We start from the raw sequence: 23,784 nt of genomic DNA on the forward strand, positions 1-23,784 counted from the left end.
ACGGCACGGCCGCTTGTACGCTGTGACGTTTACACGCACCCGCGAGCGCCTCGCACGTCTGCAGCGGGCGATGATCGTGAATCTCTAGTGTTAATACTACGTGGTCGTTATTACCTACCCTTTGTGATACATCATACAAATGATGGTGCGACGCAGTGGACGTTACACTGTCAACTGGCGGGGGTTTAGAGACTACGCCGGCAATAAGCCCCCCGATGACGGTGAGTTGCTTGTCGGCGAAGAAACTTAACCTCAAAACTGTCATGCATACTATCTGCATTAGTTAATGGAATGTGCATAAATTAAGAATGCAGTTTATGATTATTTGATTAATGTTACCTACCTTGACGCCTATGTTTTAAATTTTAAATTGCTTACCTTCATTAAAATTTCGTATGTACATACACTAGGTACGTAAATAATAATTATACTTAGGTACATGAAATAAACCTTCTCTAGTTACGCGACTAAATAAAAAGTTTGAAATCTCTCAAGTTTTTAAAAAAGCTTTCATTCCTTGATGAAAAAAATACCCTTTTAATATTTTATTCGATGTCCTTTTGATTGCGATCTGACCTGATGGTAAGTGAAAATCTGAAGGGATACCTATATTATGGCAATTTTATTAAATATCCAAAAGTTTAATAAAACTATCATATCCGTTCATCGTGACCCTTTACGCGGCGCGGCGTACCGTTACGCTAAATTGCTTTGCTGTAACTACGAAATTAAACTCTACTTTGGAGTTAAATGTTTTAAGACTCATCATTATTGTAAGGCGGTGATAGCCTGGTGGTTAAGACGTCAGCCTCCTATTCAGGGGGTCGGCGGTTCGATCCCGACCTCTAACTTTTAGGAGTTAGGTACTTATAGGTATGTGCATTTTAAGCAATTAAATATCACTTGCTTCAACGGTGCAGGAAAACATCATGAGGAAACTATGGCCAAACTTTTCTCACTCTGGAGAGGAGACCCGGCTCCGGTTTCACTAATGAGCGGCGATGGGTTGTTGATGATAATGAGGCTCATCCATATCCATACTAATATTATAAATGCGAGAGTGTCTGTCTGTCTGCTAGCTTTGTACGGCCCAACAGTTCTACAAATTTGGTACAGTTTTTTATCCCGAAAAATTAAAGAGTTCCCACGAGATTTTTAAGAAACCTAAATCCACGCGGACGAGTTAGATCTAAAATAAGTCATAGACAAAAATATTTACCTACTTAGTCCTCAACAATGTATGTTCCGACTTCCAAGTAGACTCATGTAGAGGTAGGGTTTATATTTATATGCAATATGACGAACTCCGGTATGTGTGTAAGTCATGTTATCGATTTAGCCGTTTAGCAATGAAGGTTAAACGATTTATATTTCCTTTGACGAAAAAAATATTTGCAAAAACAGATTTCTCTTAATTTATTAGCAATTTAAAAATAAGTTCAAGATAGGCCGCAAAAAATCTGAGTATGTAAACCTAAAAGGCTGAAATGTAAAAAGTAGGTAGGTACAGTTTTCAGTTTATTGTATGTACGTACGCGTCGATTTAGGTTTTAAAAATACCGGTGGGAACTCTTTGATTTTCCGGGATAAAAAGTAGCCTATGTCACTCTCCAGGTCTTTAACTATAACCATGCAAAAACACGCGTCAACCGGTTGCTCCGTTGCGACGTGATTGAAGGACAAACCAACAAACAAACACACTTTCGCATTTATAATATGGGTACTGAATGATACATGCAACTCCTATACATATACTACACAGTACGCGCAGAAAATAATATACATCGACCTTTAGAATGAGATTTCGGCTATGAAGAGCATTGTCTCTGTTACTCATACCTACGCGCTACGTGACGTTTTGTCGGTCTCAACGACAGAGGCAATGCTCTACAAAACCGCTATCTGTTCCTAAAAGTCGATGTACCTTAATTTCTGCCGTGTAGGTACTGTAGGTATAGCCCGAACTACGGGCTTATTTATTTATCTAATAATAATCGTTAAGGCGAGTCACCGAGGCGGGCAGCGCGGCTTTGAAGTAAACCGCTTAGCAACGTTCAAATTTTGTGTTTCAAACGTTAAATTTGAATTTAATAAATTATAGAAGTCCTGTTGAAAACCAAAATTTAGCAGGTTCTCCGTAGTACTTAAAGACAAATATTTCCATATAAAAATTATTTGCCAAGTCAGAAATTTTAGTATTAAATAATTCGTTTTAGACTTTTAGTTCGGCTTATTTCAAGATTTTATTTGATCGAGTGAAGTATACACTACAGTACTTCCTATTGTGTATCAAAGTAGCACATTCTTTAGACAATGTCTTTAGGTATATTGTATATTTTTAGCAAGGCCATTATTTAATAGTAAATACCTAAAACATTTGATCTAGCAAACCAGTTTCTTCCGCTTAGCCTCGGTGACTCGCCTTAATTTCGGACTTTTACCAGCCTTCATTCGGTCTCATCTAAGGCTGAGATCTATAGACACTTTGACTTTTCTCAGACTTAAGATTCAGTTAAAACGAGACAGATTTATGTGCGAGATATCTCACACCTCATTATAACTCTGTCTTAAGTCTAAGCTCAGTCAGTGTTTGGTTTTCATTTGAACCGACCGTGTCTTTACCGCAATAACAGCGAAAACTGCTGACGCCGCGATCCGACCGTCGCCGCGGCCGTGCGTGAGCCAAAATGACCTAATTCCGCGTTTCGTCGCGTCAGGTTTATTATAAAATAAATAATCATCGCTATACTACTTGGTTCCTGCAACTATGGCCGATATAAAAATAGAATTAAAAACGGAAAATGAGCGCTTGCTTTTTAACGCATTTACAGAAAAAAAAGCTGAAAATGAAAAACTCCAGCTTATAACTAAAAAAATGGAGCAGCAAATTTTGGAGCTCCAAAAACAAATTAAGCTCCTTTCTAATAAGGATAACAACCCAATGGATACGTCCGGATACAAAGAAAGTTCGGGTCCATCTGCTGAATATCATACGGACGAAGAGGAACTTGCGCAAGAAACAGAATGGATAAGAGTGAAGAGTAGGAAAAAAAGGAAACTAAGCACGTCACCCATTCTGTCACAGAGTAGAGAATTCGAAACGTCAAACACAGAAACGCGTAAAAATGAAAAAAAGAAAACTAAGAAAGTACCACTACCCCCGCCTATAATGGTGTCCGGTGTGGAAAACTATCAAACATTTTTTGACTTACTGTCAGGAAATCTTCCCGAAGCCTCATCAGATTTTACATTAAAAATGATGAACGCAAAGAATGTCAAAATAAACGTTACCAATGAGGACACCTACCGATCCTTGACGAAAATCTTAACTCAAAATCAATTTCTGTGGCATTCCTATGAGAATAAACAAGAAAGACCTATTCGTGTTATGGCTAAAAAATTGCCTGCCTCATGCCAGCCCAAAAGAATAATTGAAGACCTTCAAAGCAAGGGTTATAAAATAGAAAATGCAGTGAACAAACTAAGATGGCAGAATAAAGAGCCGCTTAATATGTTTACTCTAACATTTAATAATGTAGAAGATATAAATAAAATTTATGACATTAAACACATTCTAGGGTGTAAAGTTGAAATTCACCCTATCAAAACATCAAAACTGGTACCTCAGTGTAAAAAATGCCAAGCATATGGTCACACGCAGAAATACTGTGCCAGAGAGGCCAGGTGTGTAAAATGTACAGGAAAACATCTGACTCGAGACTGCACTAAGCCAGCAGAAGAAAAACCCAAATGCTTACACTGCGGTGAAGCGCACCCTGCTAACTATCGGGGTTGCATGGTTGCCAAAGAAATGCAGATCCTAAAAAATAAGAATCTTAAAAATCATCAAAATCATCCTCATCTTATCCTCAGCGTTCATCGAAACCTGAGAAATCTACTAATTCCCATATAATTAAAACTAATGAAGACACGAACAAAAGTGAACATCAAACTTATGCTCAAAAAGTCTCTAGAAATTTGCCAAGCACAAAACTGCCCCAGGGAAATATGGAGAGCAAACTAGATGAAATTCTCAAATACATGTCCTCGTTTGACGAAAGATTGCAAAAACTTGAAAGTGGCGCTAATAAGGCTACCAATAAGCCAAAAAAATGAATAATAAGCTTAAAATATTTGCATGGAACTCAAACGGACTACTACAACATCAACAAGAGCTACAAGTAGTCCTTGATACACTAAAGATTGATATTTGTCTAATATCTGAGACACATTTTACTAAGCAATCGTTTATTAAATTTAACAGTTATAAAGTGTACCATGCCATACACCCAAATAATACAGCGAGAGGCGGCAGTGCCATCTTAATTAAAGAAAATTTGTACCATTATCAAGAATTCCAATATGAGGAACAGGAAATTCAGGCAGTAGCTGTGAAGGTCAAAACTACAAAATACGAATTTTCGGTAGTAGCTATATATAGTCCCCCAAGGCATTCAATTTCAAAAGAATATTATGTGAACTTCCTCGAGAAAATTGGACATAGATTTATTATTGGAGGTGACTTTAACGCGAAAAATACCTTTTGGGGCTCCAGATTGACTACTACAAAAGGTAGAGAACTCTTAAGTGCCATTAAAGATTTAAAATGCGATGTAATAAGTACAGGTAAGCCTACCTACTGGCCTACAGATACGATGAAAATACCAGACCTAATTGACTTTTTTATTTATAAAAACATATCAACAAAATATCTAGACATTGATGAAATGTTCGACATGAATTCAGATCATTCTCCTATTCTCTTAACGCTAAGTGACACAATCATATATAAAGAAACCTATCCTGGTCTTGTAAACAAAAATACAGACTGGGACAGCTTCAAAATGGATTTGACTAACAATATTAACTTAAATGTGCCGCTTAAAAACTCGGAACAACTGAACGAAGAAGTAAGAAAATTTGTATTAGATATTCAGCTGGCTGCTTGGAATAATACACCAAAGCTTAGGAAAAAGCCCCAAGGAGTGGTTGCTTATCCCAAAAATATCCTTGAACTCATCATTGAAAAGAGAAGGCAAAGAAAAAAGTGGCATCATTCAAGATCTCCACTTGATAAAAGGTTGCTGAATTACTTGACTAAGGCACTAAAGAAACAAATCAAAAACTTTAATGATTCGTCAACCTACAGTTATCTCCAAAGCCTCACGAGTGAAAGGAGTACCGAATATTCACTTTGGAAAGCAACTAGGAATTTAAAAAGACCATGTATGCATATTCCTCCAATTAAAGAAGAAAATGGAATGTGGGCAAGAAATAGTGAGCAAAAAGCTAAAAGATTTGCAGAACATCTCGAAAAAATATTTCAACCAAACGAAGGAGAGCACATTGATTTTTCTACGATGGAAACAAATCAAGAAAACTCTCCCATTAAACTAGTAACGCCAAAGGAAATACTCAGTATGATTAATAAACTGAACTTAAAAAAAACTCCAGGATATGATCTTATTACTACAGAAATCCTGCGAAACCTTCCAAAAAAAGGAATCGTAAAATTAACGACGCTGATTAATGCAGCATTTAGAATTAAGCACGTCCCTGATTTGTGGAAAGTTGCAGAAGTAATTATGATTGCCAAACCAGGCAAACCACCAAATGAGGTTACATCATACAGACCAATTTCTCTGCTACCAATTATCTCAAAACTTTTTGAGAAGCTACTGCTCAGCAGATTGAAACCTATATTAGATGAGAAAAATCTGATTCCTGACCATCAGTTTGGATTCAGGGAAAAGCACTCGACAATCGATCAAGTACACAGAATAACAAATATAATTGAAAGAACACTAGAAGAAAAGAAAGTCTGTTCAACCGTATTTCTTGATGTAGCACAAGCCTTTGATAAAGTCTGGCATGAAGGTCTTGTTCAGAAACTTAAAGTATTACTTCCTCAACCATTTGCAAACATATTAGAATCATATATATCTGATAGAGTATTTCGAGTGAGGCAAGAGGAAGCTTACTCCAAACTCAAGGTGATCAAAGCTGGAGTACCTCAAGGAAGCGTTCTGGGACCTGTCCTTTATCTCCTGTACACGTGTGATCTTCCACAACCCGATCACAATACCATCGCTACTTTTGCCGATGATACTGCTATCATAGCTGTGGGTAATACTCACCAGGAGGCATCGGGAAAAGTTCAAATAGCTCTAAATGAACTACATAAATGGACGAAAAAATGGAGAATAAGACTTAACGATTCCAAGTCTGCCCATATTGATTTTACTAATAAAATACCAAAATATTATCCCATTTATATTGACCAACAAAAGATACCCTATGCTAACACGGCAAAATATCTTGGAATGACTCTTGACAGTAAGCTACGCTGGAAAGCACATGTCAAGAAGAAAAAAGAAGAGCTAGAGTTACGGTACAAAAAATTGTACTGGCTCATAGGCAGAAACTCATCACTGTCAACTAAAAATAAGATACTATTATACAAACAAGTCCTAATGCCAGTGTGGACTTATGGTATCCAGTTGTGGGGCTGTACCAGAAAGACCAATTTACTAATAATTCAGCGATTCCAAAATAAAGTGCTTAGGGGTATCGTCAATGCACCCTGGTACGTCAGGAATGTAGACATTCATCGCGATCTCCAAATGGGCTTCGTGGACACAGCTATTAGCAAACACGCTAAATCCCACGAACGCAGGCTCCATGAACATGTTAACGTCGAGGCTATCCAGCTCCTCGACAACACAGACCTAATACGTAGACTTAAGAGGACTAAGCCTTTTGAGCTAGTGTAGTTATAGTGAAAGTGTAGTGCTAGTGCAAATCAAAGATCACACGAACAAAGTGAAAGCATAGTGCTAGTGCAATTTAAAGAACACAAGAACAAAGTGTCTTCCAATAAGGTATCTTAACTATAAACTAAGCTAAGTCAATGGACAGATTCTTAGGTATAAGTACGTTTATAAGTTTAGGTTAATATAATATTGCTTATTAGCCTCTTTCATAGGCTAGATTGTAATGGTAGTAAAGTACTGGTGACAGTGCTTTACGACAAAAAAAAAAAAAAAAAAAAGTCTAAGCTAAGTCAGGTCTATAGATCTCACCCTTAGACACGACTACTCAGAGACATGCAAAAGTCTAAAATGATAAAACAAGTTTGTGATTTCGGCGTTTACTCGACTCAATCATTTCGCTGGATGTCGCTGTAAATCGGAAGATTTCGTTGGTAAATCTTAGGTTTGACTGGAAAATCCTAGGATTAAGCATGGGCCCAACTTTTATATAATTAAAAATATGTAGCTAAGTAGTTTTAATTTTCAATACCCGAAACAAGAGAAGGGGCTTTTTATTTTTATTTTATTTTATTGAACTACCAAGAGAATCATACAAAAAAATTACATTACTCAAATCCAAAGTGCCAAGTCATTATATAATTCAAATTAAGTACCTATAGGTGGCTACAGCATGCCAATTTAGACGGATACGGGATAAGTCGTGCGAAAGAAAGGCTTTTACACAAAGGGGGTATAATTTTGGTCCTCGATGCACTATTTCATGTTTCATGCTTTCCAAACCGTTGAACAGGCTTGAAGTATAATAATATTATGCTCGAATTGAGATTTTGACTAGGTAGGTATAGTGATTTGCGAATGATAATAACTCATATAATAGATACCTGTTGTGATAAACCTGTCAGGAGTTGTGTTTTCTACCTACGTAGGTACACCGAAATCTCCGAAATTTCTGGACCGACTTGCGTAGTTTTTTTTTTTAATCGATAGAGAAACTTTGCGACGTTGTCCCAAAAAAAAATTTGGCTTCCAACTCCTCAAACCTGATCCTGTAAGGAATTGCGTTCCTAAATCATGGTGATCCCACGGGTTTTTTAAAGAATCATCCGTTTAAATGTTTTTACGAAATTTGGCACAGAGATAGCTTGCATCCCGGCCCCCGGGGCAGAGCTACTGAAGATAGGCTACTTTTTGTCCTGGAAAATCAAACTCCATGGGATTTTTAAAAAACCTAAATCCACGCAGGCGAAGACGCGGGCATCAGCTAGTAATTAATAAATTATTATGTCATCATGTTGTATTAGATTATACAGTTTCCTTAAAATTCTAAATAAATACATAAGTAATTATTATGTGATTTTAATTTTTTTTTCCCCGCAGAAAAGCAAAACCAAGAACCTGAAGAAGATCTGTCCAATCATGAGGTTATTTTTCTAAAAAGCATAGTAGAAAGCCCGGACTTCGGTAGAAAGTATGCGGTGAGAATAATATATTATGTAAAAAGTATAAGAATTAAGAAGAGCGAGCTAGTGGGAATAATAATAATATAAGCATAAGCCACAATCTTTTGTTGAACGGTTATTTTAAATTAAACGCATTGACTTAGTTATTTTTTAATCTGTTCTACAAAGCCAAACATTTTGACAGATTTTACTTGACAGATGACAGCTATAAGAATTTGTCTGAATTTGTTTTATGAGTTTGACAGACACAAGAATCGATACTCTGTTTCCGTGTCGAAGTACTATACCGTTATCTGTTATTTATAATCAACCCTAACAAGATAGAAATAAAGCTGATATTACAATACGTAATAACGACTCCCAATACCATGCAGGAAAACTCATTGTGAACTGAGTAATTACTATGAGAATCATAGGTGGGTGTGTACTTATTTGCTGGCGTTATTATTTTCCTAAAAGCTTATTTATTTAGATAAGATTAGTTTTGTACATATAATTTATTTAGGAAATCTAAACAATCAATTTCAATATACGTGTTGCAGTAAACGTAGTAATTTTCATTCACAAATTCAGACTATAAACAAGTGCCACGCCTAAAGTCGAACGTCGGTCGTGTTTTTGTTTCATTCGAAATTCGAACAAAGATTTATACCAAGTCCATTTTTTAAAGATATTTTGTGGTGCTGGTTTTTCAGTCCATCGATTCTGAAGAAGATTTGATCGTGAAACCTGTGTCTTTGGATAATGTAAACATAATAAGACTGCTAAGCGAATACCGTGGCACGAACATACGGACTATTGAACAAGCAGAACTTGCGATATTATTATCCAGGGTGCATTTTAAGGTAGGAATTGACTGATTATATTTTATTTAACCGTGTAACAAATATACAAAGCTACTGTGGATGTTAAGGTTACAAAAATTAATAAAGTCAATGTAGACACAAAGGATGTTTGCCAACTTTCCTTGATAAAAACCTGTTCTACAAATTAATGTATGCAACTAAAATTTTTCAGGAAATTAAACCTACAAATATACTTAACAATTTACTAAAAGATAAAAAAGTACTTATTGAGTTTGCTGCATCACTAAAAACAAGCCTCTATAATTTATTCTTGTTCTAAAAGAGTACTTAGGCACATTAATTAATATATTCCTGTAATAAGTAACAAGTATAAATGGCTTTGACATTGTCTTTTGTATATAATTATACTTAATATAAATTTTTCACAATACTTTATTTTGTAGTAATGGGTACCTACTTAATAATATTATAATAACATGTGTTTTTAATTACTAATTAGTATCACACACAATATGGTATAAATAGATATACCTAAGTCAAGGTGTCACTTAAATGATTTCCTGTGGTGCCAATGTACTATTTCTACAAGATAAACTAATCCTTCGTGTCTTCATGTGTGTGATAAACTAATTCCATCAGTTGTGCAGAGAATTGATATAATTTTATTTTGTTAGGCTCTTATAGATGCACATGATCAAATTGGCAAGATTTGGCTAGAGCGCGGTTCAGGCATAGATGAAAAGACAGCATTAAAGGATATTGCGGAGGCTTCAGATCTCAGTCCAGATCAAAACGGAGACATGCCTGTGGAGACAGTCAAAGTTGTAGGGCTCAGGAAGGTGCCTGGGCAGCCTTTAGGTTTAACTGTGAGTATATAAAAATGTACAGCTGTATAATATGCAAAATCTGCTATCTTGATGGCATTTTGCAAGCAAAGCAAAGCAGCATATGGCAAAACTTAATTTTAGCATGTGTGTTGGTTTAAGAGATAACATATGATTTTAACCAAAATTTGTTTTGGAATTAAATATACTTACAATGTTACATACTTTCTCCTTAAAACTTCGGATTTTTCGAATTTACATGCACAGCAAGATTCTATTTTAAAATTTAGGCTAAGTTATTGCAGTTTCTAGTAGTCTGAGATCTCTATGTATGTTAATTACTACCTAAATGTCATTGTTTTGTTTTACAATTGATAGATGTCCACTTCTGGGCATAAGTCTCTTACAATGATTACCACAGAACACAATCCAGCGGCCTTTTCACCTAGTGAGGGGTTTTACAATGCTGCGCTTACCCATGCATGGTCACCATTCAAATATCAATTGTCACTTTTCGACTGCCCAAAACTATGTATTTCAAAATATTTTAGGATATTCTATAAATTATTAGTGTTATAGTGACATACTATCAAACTAGCTTAAGCTCGCGACTTTGTCCGCGCGGGCTACATAAATTTACCCCCATTTAACCCACTTGGGGGTGGAATTTCGAAAAATTCTTTCTTAGTGGACACCTACACTTTACAAAGAACACACCCTCCAAATTTCATATCGGGCCAGCGGTTTAGGCTATGCGTTGATACATAAGTCAGTCAGTTAGAACTTTGAATTTTATATATTAATACAATAAAATTAATATAGTAATTGTGATATTCCAGGTGACAACAGATGAACATGGTCAATTAATTGTAGCAAGAATTCTCGCGGGCAGTGCGGCCGCTAAACAAGCCTTGCTTAGTGTAGGTGATGTGCTGTTAGAAGTGGACGGAATACAGATAGACACGGAGGAACAGTTGAAGGAGGCAGTCTCTAAGCCCAATGACAGAGTAACGCTCAAAGTTGGACCTAATCTTAAAGATAAAAATGCTCAATTAACTAATAAACTTAGCGTGAGTTGTTAATTTTACTTCTGTACTTTAGGGCAAATTACACGAGTTAGATCAGTATGCGGCAGAAAGTAATGCAAATCGACCTTTAGAAGGAGATAGCACATTTATAGAGCATTGTCTCTGTTGTTGAGACTGACAAAACGTCATATAGGTATGAGTGACAGAGAACGCTGTACAGAGCCGTAATGTCATTCTAAAGGCAGATTTAAATTAATCATAAATTTTAATCAATTTTAAACTCTAATTAAACATCTTACTTAGTACATGTCACTTACATAGAAATAAATGGTCTTCAAATCATTATAAATTGTATAAAGTGAATTCAAAGTTACCAAGGATAAGCCGGAAATTTGAAAGTTCACTGCACTATTTTTGCTCCAGAATTCTGTGACATAGACATATTAGCACTCGTCAAAAAAGGCGCGAATGGCTTAAAACTATTCCATATTATATTATATATTACGTCACTGAATTCTGCAAGACAAATCTCAAAATATATGTACTTCAAAATAATTATTAATCTATACTAATATTATAAATGCGAAAGTCTGTCTGTCTGTCTGTCTGCTAGCTTTTCACGGCTCAACCGTTCAACCGATTTTGACGAAATTTGGTACAAAGGTAGCTTACATCCCGGGGAAGGACATAGGCTACTTTTTATCCCGGAAAATCAAAGAGTTCCCACGGGATTTTTAAAAACCCAATTCCACGCGGACGAAGTCGCGGGCATCAACTAGTTATTAATAATTTTAATATTGGATATTACAATATATTTCTAATCTACAATTTTTTTATTAATGAATATTAATTTCATGTTACAGTGCTACATGCGAGCTCTGTTTGACTACAGTCCTGCTGAAGACACATTAATTCCGTGTAAAGAAATTGGTCTAGAATTTAAGAAAGGTGATATTTTACAAGTAAGTATACGATCTAACTCACCTACCTCACTACCTCATTCAGTATCACAAACACAGACCACCACCTATAGGCGCTTAATATCCGGACACCCCCGATCGGTACACACACACAAAGTCAAAGTCAAATGATTTATTCAAAATAGGTAGTAAATTACTCTTTGATGGTCAGATGTTGGATTTGTAAGATATAGTGGTGATAATTATTACGCAAACTTAAAACTAAAGCTACGAGCTTAAAACTATAGCACACACACACGCACCAGACACACTTACAAACTTTCGCCTTTAATACTAGTGTGATATCATCATTTATGAATGTTTTATTACCTTGTAGGTATCAGATAGGAAAGATCCTAACTGGTGGCAGGCGAGTCATGTAGAGAAACCTGATGTTGTGGGCTTGATCCCGTCCCCAGAGTTGGAGGAAAGGCGTAAAGCCTATGTGCCTCCCGAAGCTGACTTTGTGCACAAAATTAGTATATGTGGTGCAAGAGTAAGTAAATAGCTATAATCTCATGTAAATCAACCAGCATTAATTATATTTGAGAGATTTTTTTAAAATTCTGATACAAGTTAACCCTTGACTGCAATCTCATCTGATGCTAAGTGATGCTGCAGTATAAGATGAAAACGTTTTTTTATGAAACCCATAACCCCATTGGTTTTTACACGGTATCGTACCGGAACGCTAAATCGCTTTGCAGGTAGGGTGGTAACGAGCCACGGCCAAAGCCTTCCACCACACAAGTTATTAGTGACCAATTTGTAGAGAAGTCATCATTTATATTTCCATCCAGACTCAACGAACAACAAGTAATCGAATATGATGTGACTAACTTTACTTGTAATTTTTATGTTTATATCAACAGATATCAAGAAAGAAAAAGAAATTCGTGTACGAGTCTCGCTCGAGCGTACAGCTAGAAGGTGCTGAGTTAGCGCTATATGAGGAGGTGGCGCGCACGCCGCCCTTTCTGCGCCGCGTGCTAGCCCTGGTGGGCACGCGTGGAGTGGGCCGACGGACGATCAAGAACCGCATGATTCAGGACCATCCCGACCGGTTTGGAGCCGTCGTACCGCGTAAGTATAGTTGGGTATTTGACTCCAATTTTTTTATTTTTTATTATAAACTAGGATAAAAATAATGACGTAAACTGAAAAATTAATTAAATCGATCAAATAACAAAAAAGTTATAAGCATTTAAATATTTCTGATTAGACAGAGATAGCGATATAGCATTTTGACGTCACACCTTACTAATGCCATAGTAGCTTCGTGCGGTTTCATACAAATTTTCGTTTTGCGAGAAAGGGGTAGAAGACCCTCCCACTCCAAAATTAAAATGCCCGTAACTTTGTAAATCTTTGGTGGATATTAATATTTTTTTCAACGTACGTCATTATTTTTATCCAAGTCCATACTTCCATACTAATAATATAAATGCGAAAGTGTGTCTGTCTGTCTGTCTGTCTGCTAGCCTTTCACGGCCCATCCGTTCAACCGATTTTGACGAAATTTGGTACAGCGAAAGTTTGCATCCCGGGAAAGGACAAAGGCTACTTTTATCCCGGAAAATTAAAGAGTTCCCACGGGATTTTAAAAACCTAAATCCACGCGGACGAAGTCGCGGGCATCATCTAGTAAAGTATAAGTATAAATACGGAATGTGTGCTGTGCGTGACAACGACGTGATAGAATGCCGATTAGCCATCAGCTGCCTGTCGCCGTGCCAGTGTGGTGGTTGCATACAGAAATTATTATACTTACGTGGCCATAATGGGTAAAGCTATGTAAATATGCTGCAAATATATAATTAGCTGTGATAGCCTAGTGGTTAGGACGTCCGCCTTCTTATCGGAGGTCGGGGGTTCGATCCGAATAACAGCTGCCTTCGCACGCAAAGTAACTGAGATCAGAGGTAACGTGACGCCGGTGACAATTCTTTCACGGATGTTTACATAAAATCGGCAACATCGCATTATTGTCCGCTCGGCATGATCCCGAGGATTGTTTTTAATTTCTAAAATCTTTCTAAGCTCCGAACCCTACGAACTGGCAACGTAGCACAGATGGAGCGGCGCTCGATATTTAAAGTCCTTTTCATGAAAGAGGTCCCCCAGACGCAGCGCTGTAATCGCGTGACATAATGGCATTGTAAACAATCTTTAAAATGCACTAAGCTAGTTAAAAACTCACAAAAATCTACCACAACAAACGAACTTGATAACATCGACGAACGACAACATGGCCGACAATCACCGCCAACATAGTCCGCCGACATCATAGTTCCAAAAATCACCACGGGACTTCTTTCATGAAAAGGACAAACCTAATTTTTCATACAAAATCTTTTGTTTCACGTGTCGGAACGTGACGAGAAAGAACATTTATTTCATAGGAGCGACATCGCTCTACTCAGCTGTAGTCAGTACAAGCACAAGTTTCGATATCTATAGTTAAATAGGGAAGTACTAAATATTATTTATGGTATATTAGGCACCTAGGTAAGTAAAATAATGTGTTACGATAACCAATTAAGTAGAAATAGGTATTATATTATATTGATTAAAAACACATTTTTATACATATAATTTTAGTGGGGGTGCACTGCACCAGCGCACCTTAGGACAAGCCGCCTGTGCTCCTGGCTTCACTGGAATTGGAAAACATAGATGAATTAATGCTGTATCTATACATATAATGTACTAGCTTAATCACCGCAACTTCGTCCGCGTGGACTACACAAATTTCAAACCCCTATGTTACCCCCTTAGGGGTTGAATTTTCAAAAGTTCTTTCTTAGCGGATGTCTACATCATAATAGCTACTTATCTGCATGCAAAATTTTAGCCCAATCCGTCTAGTAGTTTGAGCTGTGCGTAATGCGTTGATAGATCAGTCAGTAAGTCAGCTTTTCCTTTTATATAATACTAGCTTATGCTCGCGACTTCGTCCGCGTGGACTACACAAATTTCAAACCCCTATTTCACACCTTTAGGGGTTGAATTTTGAAAAATCCTTTCATAATAGCTATCTGCATGCTAAATTTTAGCCCAATCCGTCCAGTAGTTTGAGCTGTGCGTTGATAGATAGTCAGTCAGTCAGTCAGTCAGTCAGTCACCTTTTCCTTTGATACATTTAGATATAGATAAAAGTAATAGTGGATTCGTAATAGGATCCACACACATGGTGCCGTCGCACGCGGTGGGACAGTACCTACATTAGCGGCGAGTTTTTTTTTAAATTCAGATACAAGTTAGCCCTTGACTGCAATCTCACCTGGTGGTACGTGACTAGTCTAAGATGAAAGCGGGCTAAGAGGTATAGCAGTTTTTAATAAGCCCATGCCCCTTTCTACACGGCATCGTACCGGAACCCTAAATCGCTTGGCGGCACGGCTTTGCCGGTAGGGTGGTAACTAGCCACGGCCGAAGCCTCCCACCAGACCAGACTAGAAATTTAGAAATTATAAAACTCCCATTAATAAGACCATGGCGCTTACCACTGCGCCAGCGAGGTCGTCAGAGTTACACGGCGCCGTGGATCCACAGGCCGCCTCCCGTTACTGTGACTGTAGAGACTCACCTAGTGTGACGAAATCTCTTAGAGTCATAGTGTCCACACACATGGAGCCGCCGCATGCGGTGAAACAGAGCATTTGCGGCGAGTTACACGGCGCCGTGGGTCCGCAGGCCACCTCGCGCTACTGTGACTGTAGAGACTCACCTAGTGTGACGAATCCATCATAGGGTCCACACACGTGGTGCCCCCGCACGCGGTGGGACAGCATATTTGCGGGCAGTTACACGGATTCGTGGGTCCGCACATCTCCGCGCATATCCCCACCTCGCCCTCTTTGATGGTCGGGCAAGAACCTTCACGACATATCGAGTATGCCACGGACAATACTGAAATTAATAATTGTATCAGTATAGATGATTATGTGCAATTAGGTATTATTTAACAGAAGTTCATCATGAAGTTAAAACGAATAAAATTAAACACAAGACTGTGCTGAAAAACCCTTTCCTAGCAGTGATAGCCTAGTGGTTAGAACGGTGGCCTTCAGGAGGTCAGGGGTTCGATCCCGGGCACGTGGGGGTGGTGAAGAAATCTCTATTAAAGAGACGTTTTCTTCTAGTGTCGATTTCATATTTTTGTTCCTATACAATAATTACTTTTGGTACGTAAATAATTATAGAAAAATCTTTAACTTTCGTAGCACAAACTTTTTGTTAGAGCCTCAATAGCTCACCGGTTATAGGAGCGGACTGAAACCTGAAAGGTCGGTGGTTCAAACCCTAGCCCTACCCGTTGCACAAGCTGTACTCTTAGTTGGAGGGGAAAGAGAAATATTTATTATTAGATGATCCCGCGACTACATCCGCGTGGATTTAGGTTTCTTTAAATCCCGTGGGAACTCTTTGGGTTTCTTTTCCAGTATGCAAGCCAAATTTCGTCAAAATCGGTTGAACGGATGGGCTGTGAAAGGCTAGCAGACAACAGACACACAGACACACTTTCTCATTTATAATATTATTATGGATCATAAACATGGGGTAGCATTCTTTTAGAAAAAAAATTAAAACGTATAATGAAATAATAATTAATGATTGAGTTTTTTAGTTTTCGTAGCACCTTTGTGTGTCTTACCACCAGGTATGATCGCAGTCAATGTCTAACTGAGACTTACCCAACACCATCACTGCAAGAGCTGGTCGGAACATTGTATAGCTCGTATCAACTTTATGGTAAACTTAATTATGTAAATCAATAATTAATTATTCTAGTAACAGTAACGATAGGTACTAAGACACGTTCACGTGACACAGTTATTGTGTTGTGATACAAGTGATTGTGCTGCTCCAAGCAGACTTTTAATTTCGTTTTACAATACAAAAGGCAAAAAGTGGTGGTGGTGGTATAAGTACACAGAAGTAGTAAATGTGTTGACGTTTTTAAAAGCAAGGACACATAGCGAACTACGTGGACCAATCGGCTTGGCCCACGTAGAAAACGCGCAACACAGGTGTTGCGCGTTTTCTTTTACGCCGCATCAATTATTTATTTCTTACATTAATTATGCTCGATCGCCTATGTTTATAATAGGTATTATGTTAAAAGAATTACGAAAATTTTTATTTAAATGTAATAATTTGGCCTTCTGATATTCTGTCTTGAGACACAGATCAGACACACTATCAGATCACACTATCAGATTAGAGCAAGCAATGCCTCGCAAAACTATCTTAAAACGGACTTATAAACAAGGAATACATGAATCGCTGAATGTGTTGCTAAGCGCAAATCTCGAGAACAGCTGTACCGATTTCGGTAATTCTTTTTAGGGTTCCCCAGTAAACAAAGAACCCTTATAGTTTCGCCATGTCCGTCCGTCTGTCGGTCCGTCCGTCCTTGGTTAATCTCGGAGACTATTAGTGCTAGAAATCTGTAATTTGGCATGGGTATAAATATTAATCACGCCGACAAAGTGGTGAAATAAAATTTTGATTAATATTTTTTTTAGGGTAGCTCCCCTACATGTAAAGTGGGGATGATTTTTTTTTTCTCGTCTACTCCATAGTGTGGCGTATCGTTGAATAGATCTTTTAAAAATACTTTAGGGTGTGGGAACATCATTTTTCGATTTCTAGATTCATTTGTAAAATATGATGTTTTAAAGTGCTAATTTTTATTAGAGTCAAGTGTCCCCCCCCCCTCCTTTTTGTCTTTCCCCCCATTTGCTTTCGAGGCATGGAGGAAACGAAAAGGCCAAATTCTAACCTCTAAAGTTGGTTAACCATTCAGTTACCAACTTAGCTCAAGGAAAGTCACAGGTCTTAACCAGTGCAATCGACTGAAATAATAAGCTTCCATCGTAGACTATTTCTTTACCTACAGTAAGTAATTTCTCATAATCATAATCACTTATTTATTTTGCACAGATATGGTAGGGTAGGTACATGCATATTATTTACATGGGGTCTTAAAAATTAGGTAATCAGTCACATATCCTGCCAAGCATGGCGTGCAAAATTAATCGAACCCAGCATCTCCCTCTCATTTGCCCATATAAGTAAGCAAAAGAGAGTATGCATAAACTTCGCGCTTCTGACGAATGTCCCACGACAACTTACGGCTTTTTTTTCTGTTCTAGATACATCGCGTCCCCCTAGACCGTTAGAAGAGAACGGCGCGTCATATTGGTTCGTATCGCGCGAGGAAATGGATCGCGACGCTCACGCGGGGCGCTTCCTCGAGTATGGGGAACACAATGGGCATCTGTACGGAACACATTTGGACTCCATACGAGCTGTGATCAAGGAAGGTTAGTATTTGTATCACGTTTTCCTTCCTTCAGGTTCATCGCAACCATTAGAGGGGCTCGGCACGGCTCATCATATTGGTTAGTATCGCACGAGGTGATGTATCACGACGCGCAGGCGGAGCATTTGTTGGGGAACACAATGGATTTAATTTTTAACTATGATTATCTATAATTTGAAAATAGATGTAATTTTTGTTGTAATACATAGTACCAGCACCCTAACTAACCTAACCTAAACTAACCAAAAACTACACCCATATCAATTTTTAGGATTCCGTACCTCAAAAGGAAAATCGGAACCCTTATAGGATCACTTTGTTGTCTGTCTGTCTGTCTGTCGGTCGGTCAAGAAACCTACAGGGTACTTCCCGTTGACCTAGAATCATGAAATTTGGCAGGTAGGTAGATCTTATAGCTGACATTTGGGGAAAAATCTGAAAAACGTGAATTTGTGGTTACATCACACAAAAAAAAAATTACAAAAAAATAAAAACCGACTTCTTTACACAAACACTAAAAATTGAAAAATAATTTAATTTATTACCGAATATATTATGTATACAAGAGTTAATATAGTTCCATAATAATACTTTTTGGTGCCGGTGCCAATTAGCTTTAGCTGCGCGAATCGTCTAGACTTCATATTTTTATGGGACTCCACAATGGCACCTCATTGGCACCGACCCCAAAAAATATTATTATGGAACTATATTAACTCTTGTATACTTAATATATTCGGTAATAAATTAAATTATTTTTCAATTTTTAGTGTTTGTGTAATGAAGTCGGTTTTTTTTTTTTTTGTAAAAAAAAATTATTTCACAATTTTTAGTGGCCCCATGGAATTATGCTATGACTGGTTAAAAATCTACTGTTTACTAAGCTATTACACTGATCGCGAGCAATTTACTCTTATCCGTTGAGGAGTTCCAGTATCTATCTTCGAAGATGTTCATCAGATCTTCACCAAATTGAAATGGGACCTTTCTTCCAACTTTGAAGTATACCCTTTCAAACAAAAAAAGAATTTTCAAAATCGGTCCAGGCGTTTTCGAGTAATCGGGGAACATACATAAAAAAAAAAAAAAAGATTCCGACGAATTTAGAACCTCCTCGTTTTTTTGAAGTCGGTTAAAAAATTAAATTGTGGTCATGAACTAATAATTTGTATTTTCAATTTTCTAAGTAAGATAACTATATCAAGTGGGGTATCATATGAAAGGTCCTTCACCTGTGCATTCTAAAACAGATTTTTATTTATTTTTATGCATCATAGTTTTTGAAATATCGTGCAAAATGTCGAAAAAATACGACTGTAGTCCGGAACCCTCGGTACGCGAGCCTGACTCGCACTTGGCCGGTTTTTTTCCATTAATCGATTGTGCTACTAAGACATAATCATTTCACTGCGGGAAAATTTTACGTTGTATAAAATGTTGTGCTGTGATAGGCGATAGCCTAGTGATTAGGACGTCCGCCTTCTAATCGGAGGTCGGGGGTTCGATCGCGGGCACGCACCTCTAACTTTTCGGAGTTATGTGCGTTTTGATTGATTGAATATCACTTGCTTTAACGGTGAAGGAAAACATCGTGAGGAAACCTGCATGCCTGAGAGTGCTCCAAAATGCTCTCAAAGGTGTGTGAAGTCTACCAATCCGCACATGGCCAGCGTGGTAGACTATGGCCAAAGCCCTTCTCACTCTGAGAGGAGACCCGTGCTCTGTAGTGAGCCGCCGATGGGTTGACCATGATGATGATGAAAATGTTGTGTTCAGGTAAGATGTGCATTCTGGACTGCGCGCCGCAGTCGCTCAAGCTGCTGCACAACAGCAGCGAGTTCCTGCCTTACGTCGTGATGATCGAGGCGCCCGGCATCGAGCAGCTGCGCAACCTCACCTACGCCTCCAACCGGAACCTGACGGTAACTTGATATACTCGTGCATTGTTACTTGAAGATAACTATATACATGTAAACGTCTTGTGTTCAGTCTAGTGCTGACGTCACTAAGCATTAGCAATTTGCGGAACTTATACATGAATGAAGATTTTTTTTGTGTTAGCATGTTTGTAGATGATATTATATTATGTTTGTTGTGCATGCGTAGTTCGACCGGCAGAGCTCCATACGTTACAGTTCGCGGCGCGCACGCACACTGGAATCGCTCGCATCTCTCTACGAGGTAACAAACCTTTTTTATAATTTTTTAGTGTTTTACCTACACTTCAAGGAAATTACTAAATAATTTTAAATACATATCAAAAATTGCGTAACTGGCAGGAATCTAACCTGCATCTTCTGGGTTCGCGCCCGATGCCTTGACCACTCGGCCACGGTCTCGCTTACTGCCAGTGACGAAATTAGTGATATGTATGCCATTGAACAGTCGCTTCAGTACTGAGTTAACATACCGCGGTTACGCAATTTTTGATATGTATTTAAAACCTTTTTTATCTATGAAAAACAAACGTACATATATATTATATAAAAATTGCTAGTTTTCTTTCACACGCTGATCTTCGGTACTGGCGATCCACCGCGAAGGTAGACAGCGTTGTCGCTTGTTAGCGCTGACCGATCGACGTAACAATTATATGTATAATGCGTAAAAAATACTTCTCACGCGCCATTTTGACTTATGTGTCCAATTTCATGTCATAAGCACGATTTCAGTTCTTACTAGCTGATGCCCGCGACTTCGTCCGCATGGGATTAGGTTTCTTAAAAATCCCGTGGGAACTCTTTGAATTTCCGGGATAAAAGGTAGGTAGGTAGCCTATGTCACTCTCAAGGTCTTTATCTATGCCCATGCAAGAAATCACGTCAATCCGTTGCACCGTTGCGACGTGATTGAAGGACAAACCAACAAACAAACACACTGGGGCCGATTCTCTTGTACACAATCTCTAAACTAAACTAAATTAACAGGTCTAAATCTAGTGCCATCCTTTTCCGCAAGCAACATTATGAAAGGGATAGCAATAGATTTAGGCGTGACATTTTAGTTTAGTTTAGAGATCGTGTACAATGGAATTAGCCACAATGTCGCATTTATAATAAGGGTACTGATTTTAAAGGTGAACGGTACTTTTGACATGATAGATAGCAATCTGATAACGTTTGTCACTCCTGCAACGCACAACTAGGATAATTCAGTAAGTACAGTGACAACGTTACAACCCATAGAGTTAAAATGGCGCGTGAGAATTCATTTTGTACGGACTATATTCGATATGTATACCTACATATTGACCGCCTATGATCAGCATGAGAATAAATCCGTCCTATGTATCCGGCCTTTGCATAAAATAATAGTTATAATAGTATAAGGTCTAGTGCTTGGTAGATTTAAGCAATACAGCTGGGCCTTCAAATCGTTGCATTGTTCCGCGAAAAATTCCAATTTTTTAAGTGTTTGCTTTACCAATTACCTACCGCATGAGGTATTTTATTTGTAAGTATTCATAAATAAAATTAAACATATTAACTCAGTAAGCAAACTTCGCTTACAAATCTTACATTTGAGTTCAAATTGAAATCATCTCCAAAATCCATACCTTCTAATATTATAAATGCAAAAGTTTGTCTGTCTATCAATGTTTTCTGTCTGTCAGCGTTTGCGGCGCGGGCATCATCTAATAGGTAGTTATTTATTTTTTTGAGAAACAATACCAAGAATTTAGGGTGATTACTGAACTCCGGTGATCTGAAATCTCACCTATGTCTTGTTAAAATTAAAAAATATCTTTGTTGAATAAAAAATCATGGACAATCGACAACCCTAGTTTAGAAATTATTTATTGGCTCCATAAAGAATTCTACTCCTTCCAACATATTAAACACTTCAACACTACATCAAGGCAATTCTCTATACAGGAAGAGGACATGAAGCAAACTCTAGAGGAAAGCGCGCGCGTCAAGCGGCAATACGAAAAGTACATCGATCTGGTGCTCACCAATAGCAACTCGGACACCACGTACGCGCGCCTCATGGACGCGCTCCATTCGCTCTCGACTGATCACCAATGGGTGCCCGTCACTTGGATTTATTAGCCCTAATTTGCTTATCATACTTTAATTATGTAGCCCAAAATTTGGCATATCGGCACTACACCTGCAAATTAGTGCAGCCTTATTTATCCTTCTTTAATTATGTAACGCAATATTTCTTATGTTTTTTACTCCTGCAAAATTTTGAAACCTAATCCTATTGTCCTAGCTAAGTTTTTTAAATATTATAGTTTATGATAATTTAAGACCAAATTCATCATCACATGGTTGTATTATTATTATTGTATTTAAAAGTAATCTCATTATGTATTAAGGCAAAAACATAGATTTAAAAAAGGGATAGAATGTTTTGTAAGACTAACCGCAACACACAAACAATATCCACTTCCCAAGTACAACGGGAGCGCGCAGACTGGGTGCGAGTTATTCGTATTTATATCCAGTCTACGCACTCCCATAATACTAGGAAGATAGGTATTGTTCGTCAGTTTTCGTACGTATTCATACGAGTAAAATTCGTAAGAATACGCATCCAAAGTGCGGCTAACCTTAACATTATAATACGCGTATTAGGAACAGTTTTGAAAATTAAACCATCTGATATCATTCCTGTGATTTACTTTTTTTTTAATTTTCTTCTTAATCAGTGTTGCCAACGCAATATAGTTACATCGAAATAAGTCTACTGTCTATTGTTACAATTTTAGATTTATTTTTTATTTTCATCCTATCTTAAAGGTGAGTCGGGAACGTAGATTAACAGCATGTTATATAACTTTAGCTGTTTAACATATCAATTTGTTAATTATAACATGTGTCCACACTTCAAAAACATGTTATATAACTATGAAACCATAAAACCATACTATTGTGTTATTTATAAGTCTTGACGCACCCGAATAACTCGAATCTATCACAATTTTATTTTTAAAGTGTTCAAAATTATTGTATCCCACCAACATTTTATTTCGATTAAATTAGTATAGTGTTTTTGTATGATATAGAGCCATTGATAGATAAACGATAAATTTATTTTTAAGATTATTATAATTGTGTGCATTTAAGTATGAAATATAACAACACAAGTAGTATAATATTTTTGCTATAGTATCGGCCTATCTATATAAATATCTTATCTTTATTTTAAGCTGTTGTAAGTGCAGTGTATATTAACTATTTTAGCTTAAAAAATGTTGCCACTTAGAACTAAGATTTTGCATTACAAAGACACATCACTAAATATTTTATTCTGTCAATTTTTTATTTTAAAAATAAAAATAGAATATTTTATGTACATTTTAGCAGCTTTTAATAATATAAGTCGTCGCTAGGTATTAAGTACTTTTACCAGAGATATTCATATTTAAATCGCAGCTTAACTTAATGTTAGCTTGAATTTCACTAAGAAATTTACATTCCGTCCATTTTATTTTGTTATTTAGCTGTAAATTTTATTGTATCAATGATATTCAATATACATTATGTAACTTTATGCTTTATTTTATTTTTGCGCACTGTGCTGCTCCTTTTATTTTATTTGCAAATAAAATAAAACGCTTATTTAATTTTAAAACATTCAATTTATTTGTATTG

The 23,784-nt window shown here is 37.3% G+C and overlaps 1 protein-coding gene and 1 long non-coding RNA gene across 4 annotated transcripts; one reads left to right on the forward strand and one right to left on the reverse strand.

Moving 5' to 3' along the window:
- The first annotated feature begins 34 nt into the window (after positions 1-34).
- vari (MAGUK p55 subfamily member vari) lies at positions 35-23,683 on the forward strand. Of its 3 annotated transcripts, XM_034969583.2 has the most exons (12): positions 36-221; positions 8,151-8,248; positions 8,929-9,078; positions 9,714-9,905; positions 10,703-10,933; positions 11,755-11,853; positions 12,188-12,346; positions 12,723-12,933; positions 18,012-18,182; positions 19,958-20,103; positions 20,288-20,362; positions 22,057-23,683. In XM_034969583.2, exons 1-12 carry the CDS (start codon positions 140-142, stop codon positions 22,231-22,233), a joined length of 1,791 nt encoding a protein of 596 aa, XP_034825474.1. In that variant the 5' UTR covers positions 36-139; the 3' UTR covers positions 22,234-23,683. The 3 variants fall into 3 exon arrangements, with proteins under 3 accessions (XP_034825484.1, XP_034825474.1, XP_069357699.1); XM_034969593.2 differs by lacking the exon at positions 20,288-20,362 and having other exon boundaries at positions 35-221; XM_069501598.1 differs by lacking the exons at positions 36-221; positions 8,151-8,248 and adding an exon at positions 8,533-8,649.
- Positions 14,302-16,787, reverse strand: LOC138403198 (uncharacterized). Its single transcript, XR_011237486.1, has 3 exons — positions 16,548-16,787; positions 15,581-15,762; positions 14,302-14,507 (listed from the first exon to the last, which is right to left on the reverse strand). It is a non-coding gene; the product is annotated as an uncharacterized lncRNA (long non-coding RNA).
- Positions 23,684-23,784: the final 101 nt, after the last annotated feature.

The sequence above is a fragment of the Maniola hyperantus genome, chromosome 1, assembly GCF_902806685.2.
Source record: "Maniola hyperantus chromosome 1, iAphHyp1.2, whole genome shotgun sequence".
Classification (NCBI taxonomy): domain Eukaryota; kingdom Metazoa; phylum Arthropoda; class Insecta; order Lepidoptera; family Nymphalidae; genus Maniola; species Maniola hyperantus.